Source organism: Gorilla gorilla, chromosome 20 (assembly GCF_029281585.2).
Source record: "Gorilla gorilla gorilla isolate KB3781 chromosome 20, NHGRI_mGorGor1-v2.1_pri, whole genome shotgun sequence".
NCBI lineage: Eukaryota > Metazoa > Chordata > Mammalia > Primates > Hominidae > Gorilla > Gorilla gorilla.
Window position 1 is genome coordinate 57,998,467 of NC_073244.2, and position 23,401 is coordinate 58,021,867.

At 52.9% G+C, this 23,401-nt stretch overlaps 1 protein-coding gene and 1 pseudogene across 3 annotated transcripts in view; both read right to left on the reverse strand.

Annotated features, from left to right (window-relative positions):
• Nucleotides 1-2,507: 2,507 nt before the first annotated feature.
• The window catches only part of PPP5D1P (protein PPP5D1), a 128,499-nt pseudogene continuing 107,605 nt past the window's right edge, over nt 2,508-23,401 (reverse strand). For both annotated transcript variants that reach the window (XR_010132011.1, XR_010132012.1), the window contains exon 4: nt 2,508-2,863. The product of XR_010132011.1 is annotated as a protein PPP5D1, transcript variant X1 (transcript). The remainder of the gene's footprint in view (nt 2,864-23,401) is intronic.
• On the reverse strand, nt 15,548-20,857 carry PNMA8B (PNMA family member 8B). Its single transcript, XM_019015018.4, has one exon. The coding sequence runs from the start codon at nt 19,824-19,826 to the stop codon at nt 17,919-17,921; it is 1,908 nt and encodes a 635-aa protein (XP_018870563.3). The 5' UTR covers nt 19,827-20,857; the 3' UTR covers nt 15,548-17,918.

The following is a 23,401-nucleotide window of genomic DNA, read 5'->3' on the forward strand; positions in this document are numbered from 1 at the left end:
TTTCCATGACAAAGCATCCCTGCAGCCCCAACCCTCCCCTCCATCTCTGCACTTCCAGTTTAGGGTTCTCCTTCCATCCTCTTCCGCTGTGTTTCACCTTTGGGTTTTTATTTTGCCCTGCTGTGTATTTTCAGTGAGAACCCACAGAGTTTCCATAAACACTGAACCCAAAGAAAGTCCAGGGGGCTCTGGGATCCCGCCTAGATGTTTCCTCCTGAGTCAGTTGCAACAACCCATCATGGTGGTTCTGTGACTCAGCCTGGCTGGCTCTGTCCAATTTGTTCTGTGAGAGCCCCTTCTTGCTGCAGAATTTCCTTTTTTAAATTATTTTTTTTCCTTTCTTTTCTTTTTAATTGAGGCAGAATCTTGCTCTGTCACTCAGGCTGGAGTGCAGTGGTGCGATCTCAGCGAGGATTACAGGTGCATGCCACCATGCCCGGCTAATTTTTGTATTTTTAGCAGAGACGGGGTTTCACCATGTTGACCAGGCTGGTCTCAAACTCCTGACCTCAGGTGATCTGCCCGCCTCGGCCTCCCAAAGTGCTGGGATTACAGGTGTGAGCTACCATGCCTGGCTTTATTTTCTATTATAGCTACGTGTGTGTGTGTCTCCTAGGTCACAGCAAAATGTATTTCTTATCACAGATCATGATCAAACACGTGTGACAGCCACTGCCATAGGTTAATTACCGAGTCCCCTATGGATGGCTATGCAGATTGTTCTCTATTTTCCGGTCTTTCAAATGAAGAGCTGAGAAGGGCTGGTGGCTGATGCCCTACAGACATCTATGTTGCTTGGATTCAGGTGTGACTTCTTAACTTGTTTGAAAATACGGCCAGGCGCGGTGGCTCACCCCTGTAATCCCAGCACTTTGGGAGGCTGAGGCGGGTGGATCACGAGGTCAGGAGATCGAGACCATCCTGGCTAACATGGTGAAACCCTGTCTCTACTAAAAAAAAATACAAAAATTTAGCCGGATGTGGTGGCAGGCGCCTGTAGTCCCAGCTCTTCGGGAGGCTGAGGCAGGAGAATGGCATGAACCCGGGAGGCGAAGCTTGCAGTGAGCCAAGATTGTGCCACTGCACTCCAGCTTGGGCAACGGAGCGAGACTCTGTCTCAAAAAATAAATAAATAAATAAAATATGATGCTTTTCAAAAGTTACAGTGTCAGCTGGTTGCAGTGGCTCACGCCTGTAATCCTAGCACTTTGGGAGGCTGAGGCGGGCAGATCACTTGAGGTCAGGAGTTCGAGATTAGCCTGCCCAACATGGTGAAACCCCGTCTCTACTAAAAATACAAAAATTAGCTAGGCATGGTGGCCCATGCATGTAATCCCAACTACTCAGGAGACTCAGGCAGGAGAACCGTTTGAACCCGGGAGGTGGAGGTTGCAGTGAGCCGAGATCGCACCACTGTACTCCAGACTGGGTGACAGAGCAAGACTCTGTCTCAAAAAATAAAATAAAATAAATGAAATAAAATAAAATAGCCTGAGACGGGAGGATTGCTTGAGGCCAGGAGTTCAAGGCTAGGCAACATAGGGAGACACCTGCCCTCCCACCAACCCTGTGTCTATTTGTAAGATAAAAAATTAAAAACGGCCGGGTGCAGTGGCTCATGCCTGTGATCCTAGCACTTTGGGGGGCCGAGGCGGGTGGATCATGACATCAAGATATCGAGACCATCCTGGCCAACATGGTGAAACCCCGTCTCTACTAAAAATCCAAAAATTAGCCAGGCGTGGTGGCAGGCACCTGTAGTCCCAGCTACTCGGGAGGCTGAGGCAGGAGAATTGCTTGAACCTGGGATGTGGAGGTTGCAATGAGCCGAGATCGTGCCACTGCACTCCAGCCTGGTGACAGAGCGAGACTCCGTCTCAAAAAACAAACAAACAAAACATTAAGAACATAAAGTCCAGTAGTTTTATGCCACAATCCAGGCAACTCTATCCTGAGCCGTTCTGAGTTAGCTCTCTCTCTCTCTCTGGAAATAACCAATAAAACCTTAGGATTATGCGGCGGGAGAAGAGATGTGTTCTCCTTTGAGCTGGGGCGGGGGGCGGGGGGGTGGGGTGGTCGGGTTACAGCCACAGCTGCAGGCCCTGAATTTCCTTCTGACAGAAAAAACGCCAGCAGCTGTCTCCACTCTCTACAGTGAGGGAACAACATTCCAAGTGAGGAATTGTGGCCAGGAAACCGAGAGGCCCCATGTCCTTTTTCTTTTCTTAATGTATTTTTTGTGAAACACACACACACACAGCAAAAACAATCCACCAATAGGATTGCATTCATATAAGATTCAAACATAATCAATTCTACCGTGTGGAGAAATTCATAGTTTGTTAATAAGCATACATGTGTATAGAAAAGGCAGCATTTATCACAAAACAGGATGTTATTTATCCCTGGGGCAGGGAGGGATTTGAGATGGCCAGAGCACATGAGGGGCTTCTGGGAGGATGATGATTTCTAGATCAGATGACAGTAACATAGGACTTGCTATGTAATTATTTGCCAAATTATATATTTGTGTTTAGGGCACGTTTCTGGAAGCATGTTACATATTCTACAATTGTAAAAAAGTGTTTTTTTTAGAAACACAGCTACACATTCAGGGTTATAGCTGTGAAATAAATGTTATCACTATTTTTTTCTAGAATATTCTATGGCTGAAAACCTGAACGCAGCAGTAAAAGTACACGTTTTTAAAATGACTCATAAACCAAATGCACAAAACACAGTCAGGTGAAGTTTCTCTCATTTGTTACGGATGTTGGTCGTATTTCTTCCTGGTGCCTGGAAGACGTCACGTGGTCCGAACACAGTCTTGGCTGGTGATGATTCCTGATTTTTGTCTGAAATCCTTGGCCAAAGAAAAGAAAGAGAACAAATGAGTCTCTTTATTTTTTTTAAAGAAGGTTTGTATCATATTTCTCGAATTCTAAATGTATATTTATGTTTGACAAAAGTTATAAATATCTACTTGAAGAGGTAACACAGGAGAAAAACTGGCAAGCCAAATTTAATAAATGTAATGAAGAGTTTACATTGTGTTATGTGGAGAGAGATCATATTCTCTTGTTATGGGCGGAATCTTATCGTCTTGTGGGCTTGGAAGATGTCACACAAAGGAAATAAGAATCACATACATTTACAGACAGGCCTGGCCAACATGATGAAACCCCATCGCTACTGAAAATACAAAATTAGCCGGGCGTGGTGGCGGGCGCTTGTAATCCCAGCTACTCGGGAGACTGAGGCAGGAGAAACACTTGAACCCAGAAGACGGAGGTTGCAGTGAGCCGAGATTGCACCACTGCACTCCAGCCTGAGCGACAGAGTGAGACTCTGTCTCAAAAAAACAAAAACAGAACAAAAAGAAAAAAAGAATTACATAAATTTAAGCCCTAAATGCAAGGAAATAGGTTAGGTAGGACATTAGGACCAAGGGGTCACCCTAATTAGGAACAGAAATGTATGATCCAAGAGTAGAGAGATTTTTTTGCCAACTGAAACAAGATTTCTGCAGGAATGAGGCCATCTTTCAGGGCCACCCACTCACCCTGGGGAAAAGTTTTTAGCTTAGAGGTTGAAGAGAAAAATGAATCATCTGGACATCTTTCCTCTTTTTCCCTCCCCTTGGCTAAACCCAGTATTTCCATTAAAATGCTCCACGTCCATCCCACCCTACTTAGTCTACTTGCTTTTGTTTTGTTTTTTTTCCCCAGCACCACTTATATAGTTTTTTTTTTTGAGACAGAGCCTCGCTTTGTTGCCCAGGCTGGAGTGCAATGGCATGATCTCGGCTCACTGCAACCTCCACCTCCCGGGTTCAAATGATTCTCCTGCCTCAGCCTCCTCAGTAGCTGGGATTACAGGCACGTGCCACCGCACCTGGCTAATTTTTGTATTTTTAGTAGAGACTCGGTTTCACCATGTCAACCAGGCTGGTCTCGAACTCCTGACCTCAGGTGATCCGCCTGCCTCAGCCTCCCAGAGTGTTGGGATTACAGGCGTGAGCCACCGAGCCCAGCCATAGACATTCTTTATCTGACCACAAAAGTGATGTATGATTACTGTAGAAAAACTTGATAAATATGGGGGGAAATCACCCATCATTCTGCTGCACATATATCATTACCATTTCACTGTAGAACGTTTTGCTTATTAAAGTTAGAATATTGGTTTTAAGGAGTTCGAGGCTGCAGTGAGCTGTGATTGCACCACTGCACTCCAGCCTGCACGACAGAGCAAGACTCTGACTCACACACACACACACAAAGGAATGTCATATCAGCAGTCAGACTCCCTGGGTGTCAACACTTCCTGGTGGTGTGGCTTTGGACAAGTAATTAATTAACTTCTCTGTGCCTCAGTTTCCTCATCTATAAAATGGTAACTATTAGACTAGCACCAAACTCATAAAGAGGTGAGGCTTAAAGGAGTCAATTCAAGTAATGGTCTTAGAATGGTGCATCATGAGTACCCAATAAATGTAAGCTATAATTATCATCCATGTGAGGATGCTGTAAGGATGAAATGAGTTCATTCATACAAAGTGTTTGGAACAGCCCCCTTGGGGCCAAAATGGGACACCTTGTTGGCTCTATGTAAAGATTCACTATTAAAATTAAGGAAAATGTTTTAATTGGGGGATGCAAGAGTTTCATATCTTTATTTCATATAGCTACAAACTTAAACTAAGGCTAGATTCTAAAAATATGTCTGTTCATTCAAAGCACATAAAAAGATGCTCAATATCATTCATCATCAGAGATATTATTAAAACCATGATGAGTTGCCAGCCTCCTTGCTTTCTTTTATACACAGCAACTCAGGTCAGACGCGGTGGCTCATGCCTGTAATCCCAGCACTTTGGGAGGCTGAGGCAGGAGGATCACTTGAGGTCAGGAGTTCAAGACCAGCCTGGCCAACATGATGAAACACCATCTCTACTAAAAATACAAAACTTAGCTGGGCATGGTGGCATGCGCCTGTTAATTCCAGCTATTCAGGAGGCTGAGGCAGGAGAATTGCTAGAACCTGGGAGGCAGAGGTTGCGGTGAGCTGAGATCGCACCAATGCACTCTAGCCTGGCAACAGAGAAAGACTCCGTCTCAAAAAAAAAAAAAGAAAGAAAATAAGAGAAAAGATGGAGGACAACCTGAATGTCCAATAATGGGACTGATTTCAAATATGGTTCATTCACACAGTGTAATACTACACAATTGTTAAAAAGAAAAAAAAGGCATGAGGAAGATCTCAATGTGCTGATAAAGATGTCCAAGCTACAATGTTAAGTGAAAAAAGCAAAGTAAGGATCATTATGCATAGGATGCTACTATTTATGTAGAAAGTAAGGAAAAAATGCACCTATTCATATATACTTTATATGCATTAAAAATACCTGGAAGTGGCTGGGTGCAGTGGCTCATGCCTGTTATCCCAGCACTTTGCAAAGGAGGCCAAGGCAGGCGGATCACTTGAGGTCAGGAGTTCAAGACCAGCCTGGCCAACATGGCAAAACCCCGTCTCTACTAAAAATACACACGAAAGGACCAGGCATGGTGGCTCACACCTATAATCCCAGCACTTTGGGAGGCTGAGGTGGGTGGATCACCTGAGGTCAGGAGTTCAAGACCAACCTGACCAACATGGTGAAACACCGTCTCTACTAAAAATACAAAAATTAGCCGGGCATGGTGGCCTGTGCCTCTAATCCCAGCTACGTGGGAGGCTGAGGCAGGAGAATCGCTAGAACCCAGGAGGCGGAGGTTGCAGTGAGCCGAGATTACACCATTGCATTCCAGCCTGGGGGACAGGGCGAGACTCTATCTCAACAAAACAAAACAAAACCAAAAAAAATGCACACAAAAAATTCAGCTGGGCGTGGTAGTGTGTGACGGTAATCCTAGCTCTTCAGGAGGCTGAGGCAGGAAAATTGCTTGGACCCGGGAGGCGGAGGTTTCAGTAAGCCAAGATCGCACCACCGCACTCCAGCCTGGATGACAGAGCGAGACTCCATCTCAAAAAAAAAAGAACACCTACCCGGTAACAGCATCTCCACCAAACACGCCAACTCTGGTTTTGAGCCTCTGAAATCAATAAACTCTGCTTTCAAACAGCTTATGTGAGCTTCTCTTTTCGGCCAGGAAAAGCCTCTCTTTGTCCCCCCCTCCTCAGACGCATCTGTGGCTTGCCATAGCCCTGCATCCTGGATTACAATCCTTTGTGCTTACTCCTGAATACATTCCTGCTATCAGAAGACATTTTTCTCTGATGTCTTTTTTTCAGGTTGACACAATAGATAGCTTATTTCTTTACCTCGTTTATTGTCCTTGTCTTTTTAACAGACCATCGGCTCTGTGGGTGGGGCCTTTCTATCTGTTCTGCTCTGGTGTGCCCCCAGCTTCTAGAACAGGGCTGTGCTGTGTTGAATTGTGTCTCTCAAAGTTCATGTCCACTCAGAATCTCAGTGAAGATGAGATCATGCCGAATTGGGTTGGGCTGTAGATCCAATGACTGGGTCCTAGTGAGAGGAAAGGTACAACCAGGTGCGGTGGCTCACACCTGTAATCCCAGCACTTTGGGAGGCCAAGACGGGCAAAATCAACTGAAGTCGGGAATTCGAGGCCAGCCTGGCCAACATGGTGAAACTCCGTCTCTACTAAAAATACAAAAATTAGCTGGGTGTGGTGGTGGGAACACCTGTAATCCCAGCTACTTGGGAGGCAGAGGCAGGAGAATCGCTTGAACCCAGGAGGCGGAGGTTGCAGTGAGCCGAGATCGTGCCACTGCACTGCAGCCTGGGCAACAGAGTGAGACTCCGTCTCAAAATAATAATAATAATAAATCCTAATACAGACACCTATGCAGATACATACAGAGGTTGTTGGGAGTATTTCATTTTTTATCAAATAAAGGGGAAAGGGTCATAGTGTATGAACTTTTCTTGCATCTCGCTGTGTTCACTCAAAAGGTCCCAGTGGAAACTCTCCAGTCCGTCCTTTCAAGACTGCAGAAGAACCCTTGTGTGGTTGGACCATGGTTCACTTGGCCACTCTCCTATCTGTGGGCATTTGCAGGGCCCGGGCTGTTTTGCCAACACAGTGAAGCCACCCTGATGCTTAAAACTTGAGCCCATGCCAGCCTGTGGTGTGCTAGAAATCCTCACTCTTTATGAACCCAATCATCTCGTGCACCACGGTGGTTATGTTGCTTTACATTTTGTGTGTATTAAAGCCATCATTTGCTAAATGTCACTGATTAAATTATACCACCGTTCAGTGGTACGGCTGAAATGATTTGACACATCTTCATTTTCTAATGAACCAGGAGACTTTTCTAAAAAGCAGACTGGGCCGGGCGCGGTGGCTCACGCCTGTAATCCCAGCACTTTGGGAGGCCGAGGCAGGCAGATGACAAGGTCAGGAGATCGAGACCATCCTGGCTAACACGGTGAAACCCCGTCTCTACTAAAAACACAAAAAATTAGCCGGGCGTGGTGGCGGGCACCTGTAGTCCCAGCTACTTGGGAGGCTGAGGCAGGAGAATGGCGCGAACCCGGGAGGCGGACTGGGTGACAGAGCAAGACTCCATCTCAAAAAAAAAAAAGAAAAAAAAAAGCAGACGTGATTCTGAATTATCTCAGGGAACAGGGGATCCTCTGTACAGAGAGAAGGCTACGGGCACACAAGGGGAAAATGTTATCTGTGAAAACTATAAGATGGAAGGGTTTGAGGCAGCACCTCTTTGCGGTCCTGGAACCAAGGGAACAAAGACTGAATAAGGGTTTCTTCCCCTCCTTCACCTCCTTCATCTGCCCAGATCTGAAATCTACCTGCGTTTTCCTCTTAGAACCGACAAGGGATTAAAGAGACACAGGCTTGAATTCCAGCTGTGCCCACCACCAGGCATGAGTTTGGGCAGATGGTGTAGGGAGCTCCCCAAGACCACTCAAGATTCACAGAACTCAGAAAAGCCGCTGTGCTCATGGTTACAGTTTACTACAGTGAAGAGTAGAAAAGGGAAGAGATGCATAGGTCAGGATCCAGGAGAGAGCAGGCGTGAGCTTCCAGTTGTCTTCTTTCAGTGGAGTTGTGTGGACAGTGCTTACTCCTCCCCGCAATGACGTGTGACAACACACTTGGGCTATTGCCAAACAGGGAGGCTCACCCAAGCCTTGGTTTTTAATGGGGGTAGATCACATAGGCATGGAATACCTGCGGGGCTGACATTCCGTATGCAGTCTCCAGCCCTTCCGGAGGTCAAACTGACACCACGTGGCCGAAGGCACCCAGGCAAACAAAAACAGGCATTCAGCATAAATAAAATCATTAGGACAGGTGTGGTGGCTCACATCTGTAATCCCAGCAATTTGGGAGGCCGAGGCAGGGGGCTCACTTGAGGTCAGGAGTTTGAGATCAGCCTGACCAACATGGCAAAACCCCGTCTCTACTAAAAATACAAAAACTAGCTGGGCATGGTGGTGGGTGCCTGTAATCCCACCTACTTGGGAGGCTGAGGCAGGAGAATCACTTGAACCTGGGAGGTGAAGTTTGCAGTGAACCGAGATCATGCCATTGCACTCCAGTCTGGGCAACAAAGCGAGACTCCGTCTCTAAATAAATAAATAAATAACATTAGTACAAACTACCTGGTGTGGCCCAAGGTCCCAGGTAAAGATACTCTTATCAGGCAGGATATTCTGAGAGGTTAGAATATCCTCAATCTGGGCAAAGGGTTAGTATCCCTCCACCCCCACTTTTTTTTTTCTTTTTTTTTCCTGGACTATGCAGGGTTTGATCAGCCCAAGTCCTTTTTTTTTTTTGAGATGGAGTCTTGCTCTGTTGCTCAGGCTGGAGAGTGCAGTGGTGCAATCTCGGCTCACTGCAACCTCTGCCTCCCAGGTTCAAGTGATTCTCCGACCTCAGCCTCCTGCGTAGCTGGGACTACGGACTTGTGCCACCACGCCTGTCTAATTTTTTGTACTTTTTTAGTAGAGACGGGTTTCACCGTGTTAGCCAGGATGGTCTCGATCTTCTGACCTCGTGATCCGCCTGCTTCAGCCTCCCAAAGTGCTGGGATTACAGGCATGAGCCACGATGCCCGGCCCTAAATCTTCTGAGTTAAGCTTTTACTGCACAGGTGATACGGTTTGGATTTGTGTTCCCACCCAAATCTCATGTCAAATTGTAATCTCCAATGTTGGAAGAGGAGCCTGGTGGGAGGTGATTAGATCATGGAGGCGGATTTCCCCCTTGCTGTTCTCGTGATAATGAGTGAGTTCTCATGAGATCTGGTTGTTAAAAAGCGTGTAGCACCTCCCTGCCCTCCTCCTGTTCGGCCCATGTAGGACACGCCTGCTTCCCCTTGCCTTCCTCTACGATTGTAAGTTTCCTGAGGCCTCCCCAGCATGCTTCCTATGCAGCCTTGCAGAACCATGAGCCAATTAAACCTCTCTTCTTTATAAATTATCCAGTCTCAGGTAGTTCTTTATAGCAGTGCGAGAACGGACTAATACAGCAGGGAACACCTCTGGAGCTGTCTGTGGAGGAGGCTCTGGGTGCCAGGCTGAGGGTGGGAAGACTGCTTCCCATAGACCAAGGAGGCCTCACCCTGCTGGGGATCTGCAAGGTGGGAGGATATGGGAGAAGCAGAGATGGTGAGAGACATTGGGAGAGGTTCAGACAGCTGGGACAGGGGAGCCCTGTCTCAGGGACTCAGTGAGGAGTCATGCTATGGCCTTTTCCAATAAATCCTGCCCAAAGCCAGCTGAGTGTATCTGTCTGTCTCTTGGTCCTGGAACCAGGGTGACTTGGATGGGAAGGAAGGCAGTGGGGGTAGGGCTGGGCCCTGAATGATGGAACCAAATCAGATTCAAAGTGAGCAGTGTGGATTTCATTCGTATCTGCCCACCCCGTGAGAGGACTGCTGTCTCTCCCTCAGTCACACATACACACACACACACACACACACACACGAGTCATGGCTCACAGATGCACATACTCACAGACACAGACATCACACACATTATGGCCAGAGACCTCCCCATCCCCAACGAATCACAAACACACACGTGCAGGCATGCCACAAACAGACACATACATTCACAAAGTCACAGATACACAGACACACAGCAGCACATAGAAAAGTACCCACAGGCCAGGTGCCAAGGCTCACGCCTGTAATACCAACACTTTGGGAGGCCAAGGCGGGTGGATCGCCTGAGTTCAGGAGTTCGAGACCAGCTTAGCCAACATGGCAAAACCCCGTCTCTACTAAAACACAAAAATTAGCCAGGCGTGGCCGGGCACGGTGGCTCACGCCTGTAATCCCAGCACTTTGGGAGGCTGAGGTGGGTGGATCACGAGGTCAGGAGATCGAGACTATCCTGGCTAAGATGGTGAAACCTCGTCTCTACTAAAAATACAAAAAAATTAGCCAGGTGTGGTGGCGGGCGCCTGTAGTCCCAGCTACTCTGGAGGCTGAGGCAGAAGAATGGGACGAACCCAGGAGGTGGAGCTTGCAGTGAGCCGAGATTGCGCCACTGCACTCCAGCCTGGGCCACAGAGTGAGACTCCGTCTCAAAAAAAAAATAAAATAAACAAAAATAAATAAAAATAAAAAATTAGCCAGGCATGGTGGTGGGTGCTTGTAATCCCAGCTACTCAGGAGGCTGAGGCAGGAGAATTGCTTGAACCTGGGAGGCGGAGGTTGCAGTGAGCTGAGATTGCACCATTGCACTCCAGCCTGGGCGACAAGAGCAAAATTCCGTTTCAAAAAAAAAGTGTTCACAAACTCCTAAACCCACAATTTTAAACACCATGCTCCAAGACTCATTAGTCTAGACACACACATGCATACAAGCCTATGTACAAACACAGATCAATACAGACACCCACACTATGTGCAGACACATACACCTACTCATGCACACACTCACACATTCACTCACATAGACACGGACACCCATACACACCCTAATGGCTGAGGGGTGAGCACACACCTGTATGCACACTGGGACACTCAGACATGGATTCACATACACACCCCTAAGTGTACACACACACATACACTCAGAGACACACGTGTCAATCACACACAAGGTTTTGATCCTCCCACCCCCTCTGAGTATCCGTGACACTTTGGGCAAATCTGTCTCCCACTAGAGTCTCTGTTTCCCCCTTGAGTGGACATAATATTTTCTGCGCTCCATTCCCAGCATCTTCAGTGTGACATCCAGTGAGGCCCCAGGGGTGCAAGGAGCCCTTGGGTAACTTGAGATGACATGCGAACAGAGGCGTCAATATTTTCAAATCAAGGGGGTTTCAAATGGAGCCTGCAGGGCCAGTTCTCCTGAGGTAGCCAGTTGATGCCTCTGGGGTATGGTTTCAAACGTCCCAGAAAACCAGCGATTTGACTCCAAATCAGCCTTCATCTGGACCAGTCCAGCCACCCCTCACTGTCACTAAAGAGAAAAATGAGAGGCCACAGGTGATTCCAGAACACAGACATGAAGGGGAGAGATGCTACCCTGAGATAGGGGTGGGGGGAGGGGGGCTTTCTGGGTCCCCCTCCCAGGCTCACTGGGTGTGACAAGAGAAGAGGAAATGGTTAGAGATGGGAGGAGGGGTTTGGAGCCCCGCTGCCTGACTCCCCCAGCATTGCCCCTTGCAAGCTGTGTGACCTTGGGCTGATTACTTGACCTCTCAGTGCCTCCACATCCTCATGGGAAATGTGGATCACAGCAGAGCATTCCTGCCAGTACTGCCCAGGGGACTGAAGAGGGTGTGATGTGTTTGTGAGGTCATCTCGTCTTATTTCTGCTACGTATCAGCGGCGGCCAGCTCTTCACTGCACACCTCAGCCCTGACAGGGACCCCAGGGCAGCGGTGCCCACCCCGGCTGCCCCTGGAATGACCCAGAGCCCATGTCCAGCCTGCAGATCTCGGGAGCCGCTCTCGGAATCTCTGAATGGTGCAGGGCACGGCTGGGGCAGCAACAGTCCCTAAAGCTCCCCGGTGATTCCAAGCAATAGGCAGCTGGGGCTCACAACCGCGACCCTAGGGGTCCTAGAGACCATCAGACCCCACAGCCGTGGTTCTCAAACTAGTCCCGCATCGCAGGCACCTGGGGGTCCTTTGAAAATGCAGCTTGCCGGACCCCACCCCCAAAGGGGTTCTGTAGGTCTAGGGTGGGCCCGAGAATGTGTATCTAGTTCCCAGGAGACGTTGACGCAGGTCCAGGACCTGATTTTGAGAACCGCTGTCCTGCAGGCAAGTCCGCTTTCCCCAGCCTGGCGTTCAAAGACCAGGGAGGGTTGTCCCTTTAAAGCGCTGGGGAAGCGCCGTAGCCCCACGATTTTAAACGGCGGAACTGGGGTGCCTCCTGGTGGAATCAGCGGGCACCGCAACTCGCGCGGATTCTTCCCATGCTCTGGAGTCGTAGGTTGCCGGGGCAAAGGGAAGGGTCGTCGTCTGCGGCGCAGTTCTAGGACGTGGCCACATTCCCAGAGTTTGGGGATCGCTCATTTCCCGCTTAAGCAGGCCGAGGGGCCAAGACAAGTTCAGCCTCTAGGGGAAAGGGTCTGGACCCCGGGATTCTTCGCGGTGGGGAGGTGGCAGGGGAGGGGGGAGAGGGAAGAGGTGAGGGAGGGTCTGGGGTCTGGACCCCAGGATACCTTGGCCTCATCCTCCGGGGAGGACCATTCCGTCCCTCCCCTGGGGCCGGGAGGGCCGATTATTCGAGGGAGCCGTAGAGTAAGAAACGTGGGTTCCAGCTCCCTTCCTTGCCTCTCTGAGCCTCGGTTTCTCTATCTGGGAAATGAGGGTGAAAATCTGCCTGCATCCTCTTCCCTCCTTCATCCTGCCCTCCTCTCTACAGAGCCAAATAAAGACGCACAGACATATACATTCGAATGTGTCCACCCTCAGATCCACACAGAGACACAAACACATACACACACAACCTCAGCCCGCCAGTCACCTGGTCAGCTGAAATCAGGCTCCTGAAAACTCTTCAACCACTTCCTGCCATCCCCACCACCCTGCGCCGGTCCAGCTTTAGGCCTGTCCCCTAGGTTCCCGCCCTAGCCTCCTCCTGCTCCAGCCTTGCACCCTGCACACGACAGACCTAAAGCATAAACTTCTCCCTCTCCTGCTCAAATCCCTCCCATGGCTCCCCAGCGCTTAACGAGGCCCTAAGGCCCTGCCAGTCTGCACGCCCTACTCCAGGGACCTCTTCATGCTCATTTGCTGCCTCAGGTGAAAATCCAGCCAGACAGCGACCACCATGGAGGCAGGCGGCCTTCTTTGGCGTCACTGCCTCCACTCCACCAGCACTTAGCCTGGCATGGGAGGGGCAGTAATTACACGCTAATAACCCCCTATAGTCATACCCTTGGCTTGGGAAGCTTTTGCCCTGGCCCTTCCTACACCCCGGTCATGGACTTCCCCCAGGCAACCGCCGGCCGCACCTCCTTCGGGTCTTTGCAACATTCAGAGACCCCGTCTCTACAAAAAATACAAAAAGTAGCTAGGCTTGGTGGCGCGTGCCTGTGGTCCCAGCTACTCTAGAGGGAGGCTGAAGTGGTGGGAGGATCGCTTGAGCCCAGGAATTCGAGGCTGCAGTGAGCCGTGATCGCGCCACTACACTTGTCACCTTCTCAGTGAGGGCTTCCCAGGCCACCCCGTTTATGACGACTGCAAACCCTCTCCTGCCCCGGCCCTCCTCGGGCCCCCTGCTTGCCGGACTTTTGTCCCCCAGCAGGTCTCACCCCCTAATGCATGGATTTCGTCCTCATCTAGGGAGCGTAACCCCAGCCTCCCCACCGCATGCTCCCTGCGGGAGGGTCCTGTTTCCTGCACCAAGAACAGGGCCTGGGACGCGCCTGCCCTGGATAAATCTCATGGACTGCGCGGACGGCGCTGAGGGCTTCTCCCAGACAGTCGCCTTCTCTCCCAGGAGGGGGCAACCGCGCTCCGCTCCACCCGTCGCCAGAGGCTCCACGCGCGGGACAGACCCGGCTGCTGCAGCCTGTGCTGGTCTCTGTGCACCGGGACCCTTCCCTGCAGGATCTCAAGGCCTTTACGCGGCTGCTCCTTCGACCCCAAACGCTCCTCCCCATCCCCGCCGAAGCACTCCCTCCAGGAATGAGGGAATGAAAACAATGTTTCTTTCCAGCACATTCCCCACCAGGCGTATCGGGGATCTGACTCACCCAGTCCGCGTGGTTCATTCCGACCGTCAGTCATTCAACAAATAACAGCAGCCGCCGCGTGCCAGGCACGGTGTTGGGGCTGGGGACACGAAGGGGAAAGGCCAAACCACACTTTTTCCCTACGGAGCTGGCCCTAAGCCGCTCTGCCGCGCCTCTCCCCGCCACGCCCACCTGCCCCCATGCCGCGTAGGTCCCCACAGCCATCGCTCAGGGTCCTCTGCAGGGGCTGCTGCTGCTGCAAGCCCATGGGGCGCTGGGGGGAGTTTGAAAGTAGGAGGAAAGGGACGCCATTTGGGGGAATGCTCAGGCCGTGGTGGCAGCAGCAGCTGGCGGTCACTGCGGTGAACCAGGGGCTCCCGGGTCTCTCCTCAAGCAAGCCGGCCCCGTGCGTGGAATTGGCAGTCCTACACTAGGGCTCTGATCACCAGCCTTTCCCAAGTGGCTGCTCCAGCCCTCGGGAGGGAGCAGCTCCCTGCATTGCTAATATTGGGACAAAACGACCTCCCTGTTTTTGCACTTCCTGATTACAACACCCCAGTCACCAATTTCCTCTATTAACCTCCCTGACAAGTACAGTCGGTGTGCCAGGGGGCAGTCATAGTTCTGAAAAATAAAGGGAGGAAGTGCAGAAAGGATTCCTTTTTTTTTTTTTTTTTTTTTGAGACGGAGTCTTGCTGTCACCCAGGCTGGAGTGCAGTGGCACGATCTCAGCTCACCGCAACCTCTGCCTCCCAGGTTCAAGCGATTCTTCTGCCTCAGCCTCCCAAGTAGCTGGGATTACAGGTGTGCACCACCACACCAGACTAATTTTTATATTTTTAGTAGAGACGGGGTTTCACCATCTTGGCCAGGCTGGTCTTGAACTCCTGCCCTCGTGATCCACCCTCCTCGGCCTCCCAAAGTGCTGGAATTACAGGCATAAGCCACCATGCCTGGCCGGCCACAAAGAGTTACATTTTTATAGGTGGTCAGGGAAGACTTCCCTAGGAATGTGGCATTTGAAGAAAGGTCTGAGTGACGTGAAGGTTGGAGCCACGCCTATAGCCCAAGAAAGGGCACTCCAGGCTGCAGGAAGAGCAGTGCAAAGGCCCTGAGGCAGGAATATGTCTGGTGTCCCGGAGACCTGGGTGGCTGAAGCCACAGGAGACACAGAGAGGGCAGTGGGAAACAAGGCAGAGGGTGAGATGGGGGTAGAGTGTGTAGACCTGAGCTGTGTGGGAGAGCTGCGTGCGATGGTGGCCATGTCCTGCACCAGCACTGTGCAATGCGGTAGCCACTGGCCACGTGTGGCTCTTGAGCACTTGTGACGTGCCTGGGAAGACTGAGGACATGGATGTGTATTTTTATTTAATCTTAATTACATTTAAATCCAATTTACCCCGTGTGATTACCTAGTTGAACAAAGCATGTCTAGACAGTCCTAAGAACTGCAGATGTGACGGCACAGGAAGGAGACCTTGGGGGATTTGGGGAGGCGAGGGACGCAATCAGACCCCAGGTGTGACTTCTAAGAGGACGTCTCTGGCAGCCATGTATGGTGGGGGGACACAGGATGGAGGGAAGCAGAAAACTCAGGTAGGATGGAAGGCTGAGTCTGAGGTCCAGGGCACAGGTGAGGGGTGGAGGCTGGGGGGAGAGTGCCTGCAGCTGTGGCCTGGCAGAGTGTATCTGGGTGGAAGCTAGGGTGGGGATTGGCTGGGCGGGGTCTCCATGGGTGTCCAGGGGCTTCGGAGCTGAGGCTGGAAGTGGGGAGGCGTCAAGGGTGGGAGTGGAAGCTGGCTCAGATCTGCAAGGGGTGAGATGATGCTGGGGGGGTAGGGAGAGCCAGGCAGGGATCCCGAAGCAGCAAAGGACAGTGTATGTAAACCAGTGACAGGACAGTTCCCAGGTATTCTGGGCAAACCACAGTCAAGACCGTGGACATCTGTGGCCCACGCTCCCACACCCCGCCTGCCCCATTGCCCAGAGCACAGAGAGAGTACAGTGCTGAATTTCACTTTACTGGAGGATCCAGGTGACACAGGGCACAGGGAGAGAAGCCTAGGACTGCTACGGGAGAAGCATACCTGGGGCCCTCCCCACCCACAGGCAACACCACAGGCTGCTGTGCCCAGCTCAAGGTACACCCAGCCTGGTCCTCAGTGGGTGGGTCACTGTCCAGGGACAGCCTCCAAGCAGAGAGGAGCACCCACGCCCTGCAGCAGGTCTCAGTCAGCTTCTGCATCTGGGTGTCCCTGACATGGGACTGGGACAGTCTGGTCCAGACTGTGAGGTCACACCCAAGCCCCCCTATTCCTTCCCAGGGACAAGTGGGGCAGGGCCCCCTGGCACGACGGGCTCCTCACTGCCAGGGAATGGAAATTGGGACGAGGAAGCACACACATTGCCCCAGGGACAAGAAGGCATGAATGAAGGTGGGGTCCCCCGTGGAGACTGATATTTAGGGAAAAATCAAGCTCAGCAGGGGTTGCAGGAGCTGAAGCATACGGCACGGCACAGCACAGACTCACACACAACTCAAGCGTGCTTGGGACAGCAGGTTGTGAAGCCTCACAGCACTGGCCCGCCTACTCTGGAACCTCCAGGGCAGGGCTGGGGTTTCCTCCCCAGGTCATTTCATCCCCTGTAAGGAGGGACACTAGGCCGGCTTCTGCACTGCCCAGGTGAGCCTCTGTCCCTCACAGTGCCCTTCGGGGCCCCTCTGGCCTTTAATTCACTCAGGGGGTGAACCCAGGGACTTTCAAGGCTTTTAGTAAGGGCTGCAAGGCTAGCGCTGAGCGGTGGGTCAGCTCCACTGGAGAGGGGGCACCCAGGGGAGCCACAACCTACGGGAGGGGCCAGGGCCCACTCAGCCCAGAAGAACCAAAACTGGATTTTACGTGAATTACCCCAAATTGAACACCTCTGCAAATAATTAGAATGTTGGGAAACACTGCAGTCTGAGTGACAAATTCAACTTGTGGTCAGGGGCAGGTGGCCTTGGCCTGGGGCTGGTTCCTTTGTTATCAGGGGCGCCCCAGTAGGCCGGGCTGGCATGTGTCTTCCCTCTGCTCCCCCTCTCCCCCTCCTCCTCCTCTTTCCCTTCTCCCACCGTTCCTCTCCCCTTTCCTCCTCCTCCCCTTCCCAACCGCCTTCTATCTCTCAGACTTTCCTTTCTGGAATCATCTCTTCCCCTGGCTGGGAGCTGGGGCCTCCCCTGGCTGAGAGTTGCGCCCTGACACGCGCTGCGCGGCTGGTGACTGAGCCTCCACCACAGACCCAGGGCCCAGTCAGACTGGGGTAGGGGCGACAGCGGCCTACAGCACCTGCCAGGCACAGGCCCCGAGAGCGCCACGAAGAGCCCTGCTCGCCTCTGCAGGTGCCCGGCGTCCACACACACACCCCCTCCGGGGGCAACCCGGGCCCCCAATCCTGGTCCACTTGGCGCGTCCCCATCTCGGCCCTGCGCTGCTGCCTCAGGCGCCCACTTCTTTTTCCTCCTCCCATCCGGGCTTCCTCCGTCGGGATCGCTGGCGCCCCCGGCCTGCTTGGGCCCGAGAGGGGAACGTGACGCTGGCAAAACGCGGCCCGGGCGCGCTGTGAAGCGAGGAGATTGCGTCTGCGGAGGACAGGAAGAGGGGAGGGGAGGGCGGGGGCCACACGCGGGCGGGTGCCCTGCGGGGCCTGCTCGCAGCCTGGGCGGCTTCTTGGGGGGCCACTAGCGGCATTTAGGGGGCAGCCTCCGGCCCCGACGGGCCTTCTTCCCGCGCGCGGCCTTGGATCCAGTGGGCGCCTGGCCCTTGGCCTCGCCTGCCCTGGCATGGGCCCCGGCGCCCGCGCTCCCCTTCTTCTTCCTGCTTCCTGCGGCGTCGTCCTGGGCCGAGCCCCGGCTCCCGGCTTTCTTCTCGGGAGTGACGCCCCGGCCTCGGCCTCGGCCGCCCGCGCGGGTTTTGCGGGCCCCGGACGCGGTGGGGGGCGCGCCGGCCGGAGTCAGGCCCCTGGGGGCCGTGCGCGCCCTCTTGGCCCGGGGCTTCCTGGATGCCCCGTCCTCCGGCTCCGACGCCTCGCTCTCGGTGTCCTCCGACTCCTCCTCGGACTGTTCGTCCGAAGCCTCCTCCGACCCCTCGTTGGACCCCATGTTCTCCCGGGCGGCCAGGAGCGCCAATACCTCCCCCAGTTTGCCTTTGGGGTATTTGTACTTCCCGCCTTCCCAGGCGTTTTCTTTTTCCTCCTTCATCACCTCCGCCATGTCCTGGGCAGCCAGGAGCGCCACCAGCTCCAGAAGACCCCCTTCGTCCTCACCGTGCTCGCTCCAGCCCCCGAAGAGGCCACGCCCAGCCTTCTTCGCCTGGGGAGGGAGATCTGGCTGCGCCAAGGTGGAAATGCACTCCCGGAGGTCCCCGTCGTCCCCGGCCTTGCGCAGGACCACGGCGTCCACCTCGCGGCCCGCCTCTTCCACCTTCACGCGGGTCCCGTTAGTGTCCTTGGACATGACGGACAAGACCTGTCGGAGGGCGTCTCGCTTGTCTTTCTCGTCGCTCCAGCCCAGCGACTCGATAACAGAGGCGATTTTCAACATCTCCTCCCGGGCCCAGGGGTCCGACGGGTCGGTATAGGCCACAATGGCCACGAACTCAGGATTACCCAACTCCTCTGTTTCTTGGTCCCCACTTTCCTGCGAGTCGCTCTCCGAAGTGTCGCTGTCCACCGGCTCCTCGTCCGGGGTGTCTCTCACAGCCAGCAGGGCCACTAAGTCGGGGACGCCATTTTTGTCTTCTTTGGTGTTCAAGCGGATGGATTCGGCCCCCGCTGGCTCCTTCTCTGCCTCTTCTTTCTTCGCTTTGTCGGTGACGGTGACCAGAGCCAAGAACTCTCGGGGACCGTCTTCTTCCCCCTCGGAGTTGCAGGGCGCCCACTGCCTAACCAGCTCCCTGGCAGCGGCCTGGAGCGTGGCGTACAGCGCGCTCTGGTCCTCTTCTCCGCTCAGGTCGCCCTGGTCGATCTCCTCGATCACGATGCCCAGGCTCTCGTCGGAAGAGTCCTCGGCCTCACTCCTCGCGGGGGCAGACGGCCGTCCTCCTCGGCTTCTCTTCTTGCCCTTCTGGGTCAACCTGTTGCGTCTGGTTCTGTTTCTGCGACCCCGACGGCCCCTCCTTGGGTTCCTGGCTGCCCCAAGAAGCGAGCCAGCCTGCCCTGTTACCTCCCCAGAATCCTGGGCCTGCGTCTCCGAAGCGGGAGGGGTGGGCGCCTCCCCGGGGGTCCCAGCCTCCGCGGCCTGCGTGGGCCCGTCATCCAGCAGCAGGCGTCTCATCTGCCTCAGGACCCTCGTGTCCTGCGCACGGTCCTTCCACAGAACCCTCCAGACCCCATCCTTGCCTGGGATCTCCCTGGGAATGGCAGCGTGATTGACGTCCTCCACAAACTCCACCAGGGCGGCCTGGGCCTTCTCGTTCATCAAACCCTTCATGTGTCGCAACCTGAACGTGCCCAGGGGCAGGAGGGTCAGCTGCAGGACGGCTTCGACGTCCGCCTGCTCCAGGCCCTCCGGGATGCCGGTGACCAGCAGGGCCCTGTGCGCGTCCACGTCCAGGCTCCGGCACCAGTCCTGCAAAAGGCTCATGGCCATGGTGCCGCCCCCTTGGCGCTGATCTTGGGGTAGCAGGGAGCCCGAGATAGGGGTGGGCTGCAGCGCACGGTGTCAATGCAACCCTAGAAAGCCACCTGCGGGGCTTAGAGTCCCGGTTCCGGTGAATGTGGCAAGGCTGGAGTGGGGCTCAGGGCTCGGGGGCTCTAGCTGCCTGCTGGCCGGCTGGACGCAGTGACCTTCCCCCGGGACCCCTCCTCCAGAGCTGTCTGAGGATCCGCAGGGGGCTTACGTGTCTGCTTTCCAGGGCAGCTCCCTCCCTCTCTCCCTGACACAGGCCTGAGTGACTCGGCACCGCAGCCAGGTGCAGGGGGGCGGCGCCGAGTGCACCTGGAGAGGCGTGGGAGGTAGCAGCCGCCGCTTGCCTGGCGCTCGCCCCGCGTCTGAGCGCGCACCCTGGGCCTGAATCTCAGCAGTTCCGCTGCGACGCGGCTGCTCGGGCGTGCGCCTGCGCAGACGGAGCCGCACACCCTGCCCTGTCCCCCGCCCAACCGTCTCCATGGCAACGGTGCAGCCTTGAGCTGGGGTCTGCGTCGCTGTGGCCTGAGACGCTTTTCTTAAAGGTCCCGATGACAAGGACTTGGGGCCTGGAAGCACCACTTTCATTAACCAGCAAAAAACAAGGCCGAAACCACAGAGGGCCAGAAATCACTCAAGGATACCCGACCTCATTCAGGGGATAGAGGCCTCCTTCCAGAGGGTACCGGCATCACTGGGGGTTACAATTCCCCCTTCCAGTGGCCAGGTGGAATTCAGGATTATACAGGCCTAAATCAAAGGGCACTGGCCTTGCAGCGTAGGACCAGGACTTACTCGGGATACTGGCCTCATTCACAGTATATGGGTCTCAGTATCAAATAGGGGGGCCCAGGCCCCACCTGTGAGCAAGACACCATTCAGGGTATATGGGCCTCACTTGCAGGGTACAGGCCCCACTCAATGGGACCGGCCCTCACTCCCATACACGTTCCTGTATTCTGAACTATGCATGCACAATAAATCCTGTGGTTTTGCACATGCTTTGAGCATATGTATGATTGTGAGACCAGGCATGAATTTTGCAAGAAAGCATTTCGCTTGACTGGGACAGCAGACTGGGGCGTGTGAACGTCAGTCATAGCTACTGTAAACATGCGTTTGCTTCTCTGTCCCTTGTTGGCCACGAGGCTGTCCCCTACTCTATATGAATCTGGCTCTGTAGCCCAGCTGGTAGGTTTATATCTCAACCATCATCCCTACCTCAAAGGGTTTTGTTTTTTTTGTTGTTGTTTGTTTTGGAGATGGAGTCTTGCTCTGTCACTCAGGCTGGAGTGCAATGGCACAATCTTGGTTCACTGCAACTTCCGCCTCCCATGTTCAAGTGGTTCTCCTGCCTCAGCCTCCTGAGTAGCAAGGATGACAGGCCTCCCAAGTAGCTGGGATTACAGGCATACACCATCACGTCTGGCAAGTTTTTGTATTTTTTGTAGAGATAGGTTTTTACTATGTTACCCAGGCTGGTCTCAAACTCCTAACCTCAAGTGATCTGCCCGCCTCAGTCTCTGAAAGTGCTGGGATTACAGGATTACATGGTGAGCCACCATGCCTGGCCTCAAAGGGTTCTCATGAGGATTAAAGGGAATAATCCAGGAAAGCATTTAGAAGAGCAGCTGGCCCACAGCTGGTGCTCCATGAAAGATGGCTAAGAGAAGTATTTGTTGAGAACTTACCATTATAAAAGCATCTGTTTTGTTGGTTTGTTTTTGAGATGGAGTCTTGCTCTGTCACCCAGGCTGGAGTGCAATGGAGCAATCTCGGCTCACTGCAACCTCCACCACCCGGGTTAAAGCCATTCTCCTGCCTCAGCCTCCCGAGTAACTGGGACTACAGGCATGCACCACCATGCCTGGCTAGTTTTTTGTTTGTTTGTTTGTTTGAGACAGAGTCTCGCACTGTCACCCAGGCTGGAGCGCAGTGGCGTGATCTTGGTTCACTGCAACCTCCGCCTCCCGGCTTCAAACCATTCTCCAGCCTCAGCCTCCCAAGTAGCTGAGATTACAGGTGCCCGCCACCACGCCCAGCTAATTTTTTGTATTTTTAGTAGAGACGGGGTTTCATTATGTTGGGCAAGCTGGTCTCAAACTCCCGACCTCGTGATCCGCCTGCCTCGGCCTCCCAAAGTGCTGGGATTACAGGTGTGAGCCACCGTGCCCGGCCTAGTTTTGTATTTTTAGTAGACGGGTTTTCACCATGTTGGCCAGGCTGGTCTGGAACTCCTGACCTCGGGTGATCTGCTGGCGTCGGCCTCCCAAAGTGCTGGGATTACAGGCATGAGCCACCGTGCTCAGCCCAAAGCATCTGTTAATAAACAAATAAATAGGAAACCAAAACACCTCGAGTTTTTTGTTTTTGCCACCAGGCCCAACCCCTTACTTTTGTGTTTGGATTTTTTTATGTTTAAGGAGAGTTTAATTGCAAGGTTACCATGGCAACTGGGCAAACCGCTTACTCACTCCTATTTTCCCCCACTTTTTCCTCCTCCAATCTTCCTGATCCACAGATGGATGTGATGTGACTCTTTTCTCCAGAGCAGCGTTGTCCAGCAGGAATAGAATGCCAGCCCCAAATTCGAACCGCATGTGCAATGTTAAAACTTCTAGTTGCAGCCAGCCAACACTGACCTCAGGTGGTCCACCCACCTCAGCCTCCCAAAGTGCTGGGATTACAAAGTGTCATTTTTGACATTTGAATCTCCAGTCTAGGCTGGGCATGGTAGCGCACGCCTGTAATCCCAGCTACTTGGAGGCTGAGGCAGGAGAATCGCATGAACCTGGGAGGCAGAGGTTGTTGCATTGAGCCGAGATTGCGCCACTGCACTCCAGCCTGGGAGACAGAGCAAGACGCTGTCTCAAAAAAAAAAAAAACACAAAAAACAAAAAACAAACAAACAAAAAAACCGAGCTGCTTTTTCTGCATCTATTGATTTAAAAAAAGAAGAAATATGGTGACTCACCATGTAATCCTGTAATCCCAGCACTTTCAGAAGCTGAGGCGGGCAGATCACTTGAGGTTAGGAGGTCGAGACCAGCCCGGGCAACATGGTGAAAACCTATCTCTACAAAAAATAAAAAATTTCCTAGGGGGCCACCTTCAATAAATAAAAAAGAGGGAAGAAAAGTGAATTTTAAGAATAGATTTTGGCCAGGCGCAGTGGCTCACGCCTGTAATCCCAGCACTTTGGGAGGCCGAGGCAGGCAGATCACTTGAGCCCAGGAGTTTGAGACCGGCCTGGCCAACATGGCAAAACCTCGTCTCTACAAAAAATACAAAACTTACCCAGGCTTAGCGACACACATCTGTAGTCCCTGATACTCAGGAAGCTGAGGTAAGAGGATTGCTTCAGCCCAGGAGATCAAGGCTGAAGTGAGAGATGATCATGCTACACTGCACTCCAGCTTGGGCAAGAGGGTGACCCTGTCTCAAAGAAAAAAAAAAAAAAGGAAAAGAAAAAAAGAAAAAGAAAATAAAGAATATATATTATTTATCCCAAAATATACAAAGTGTTGTCATTTGCACAT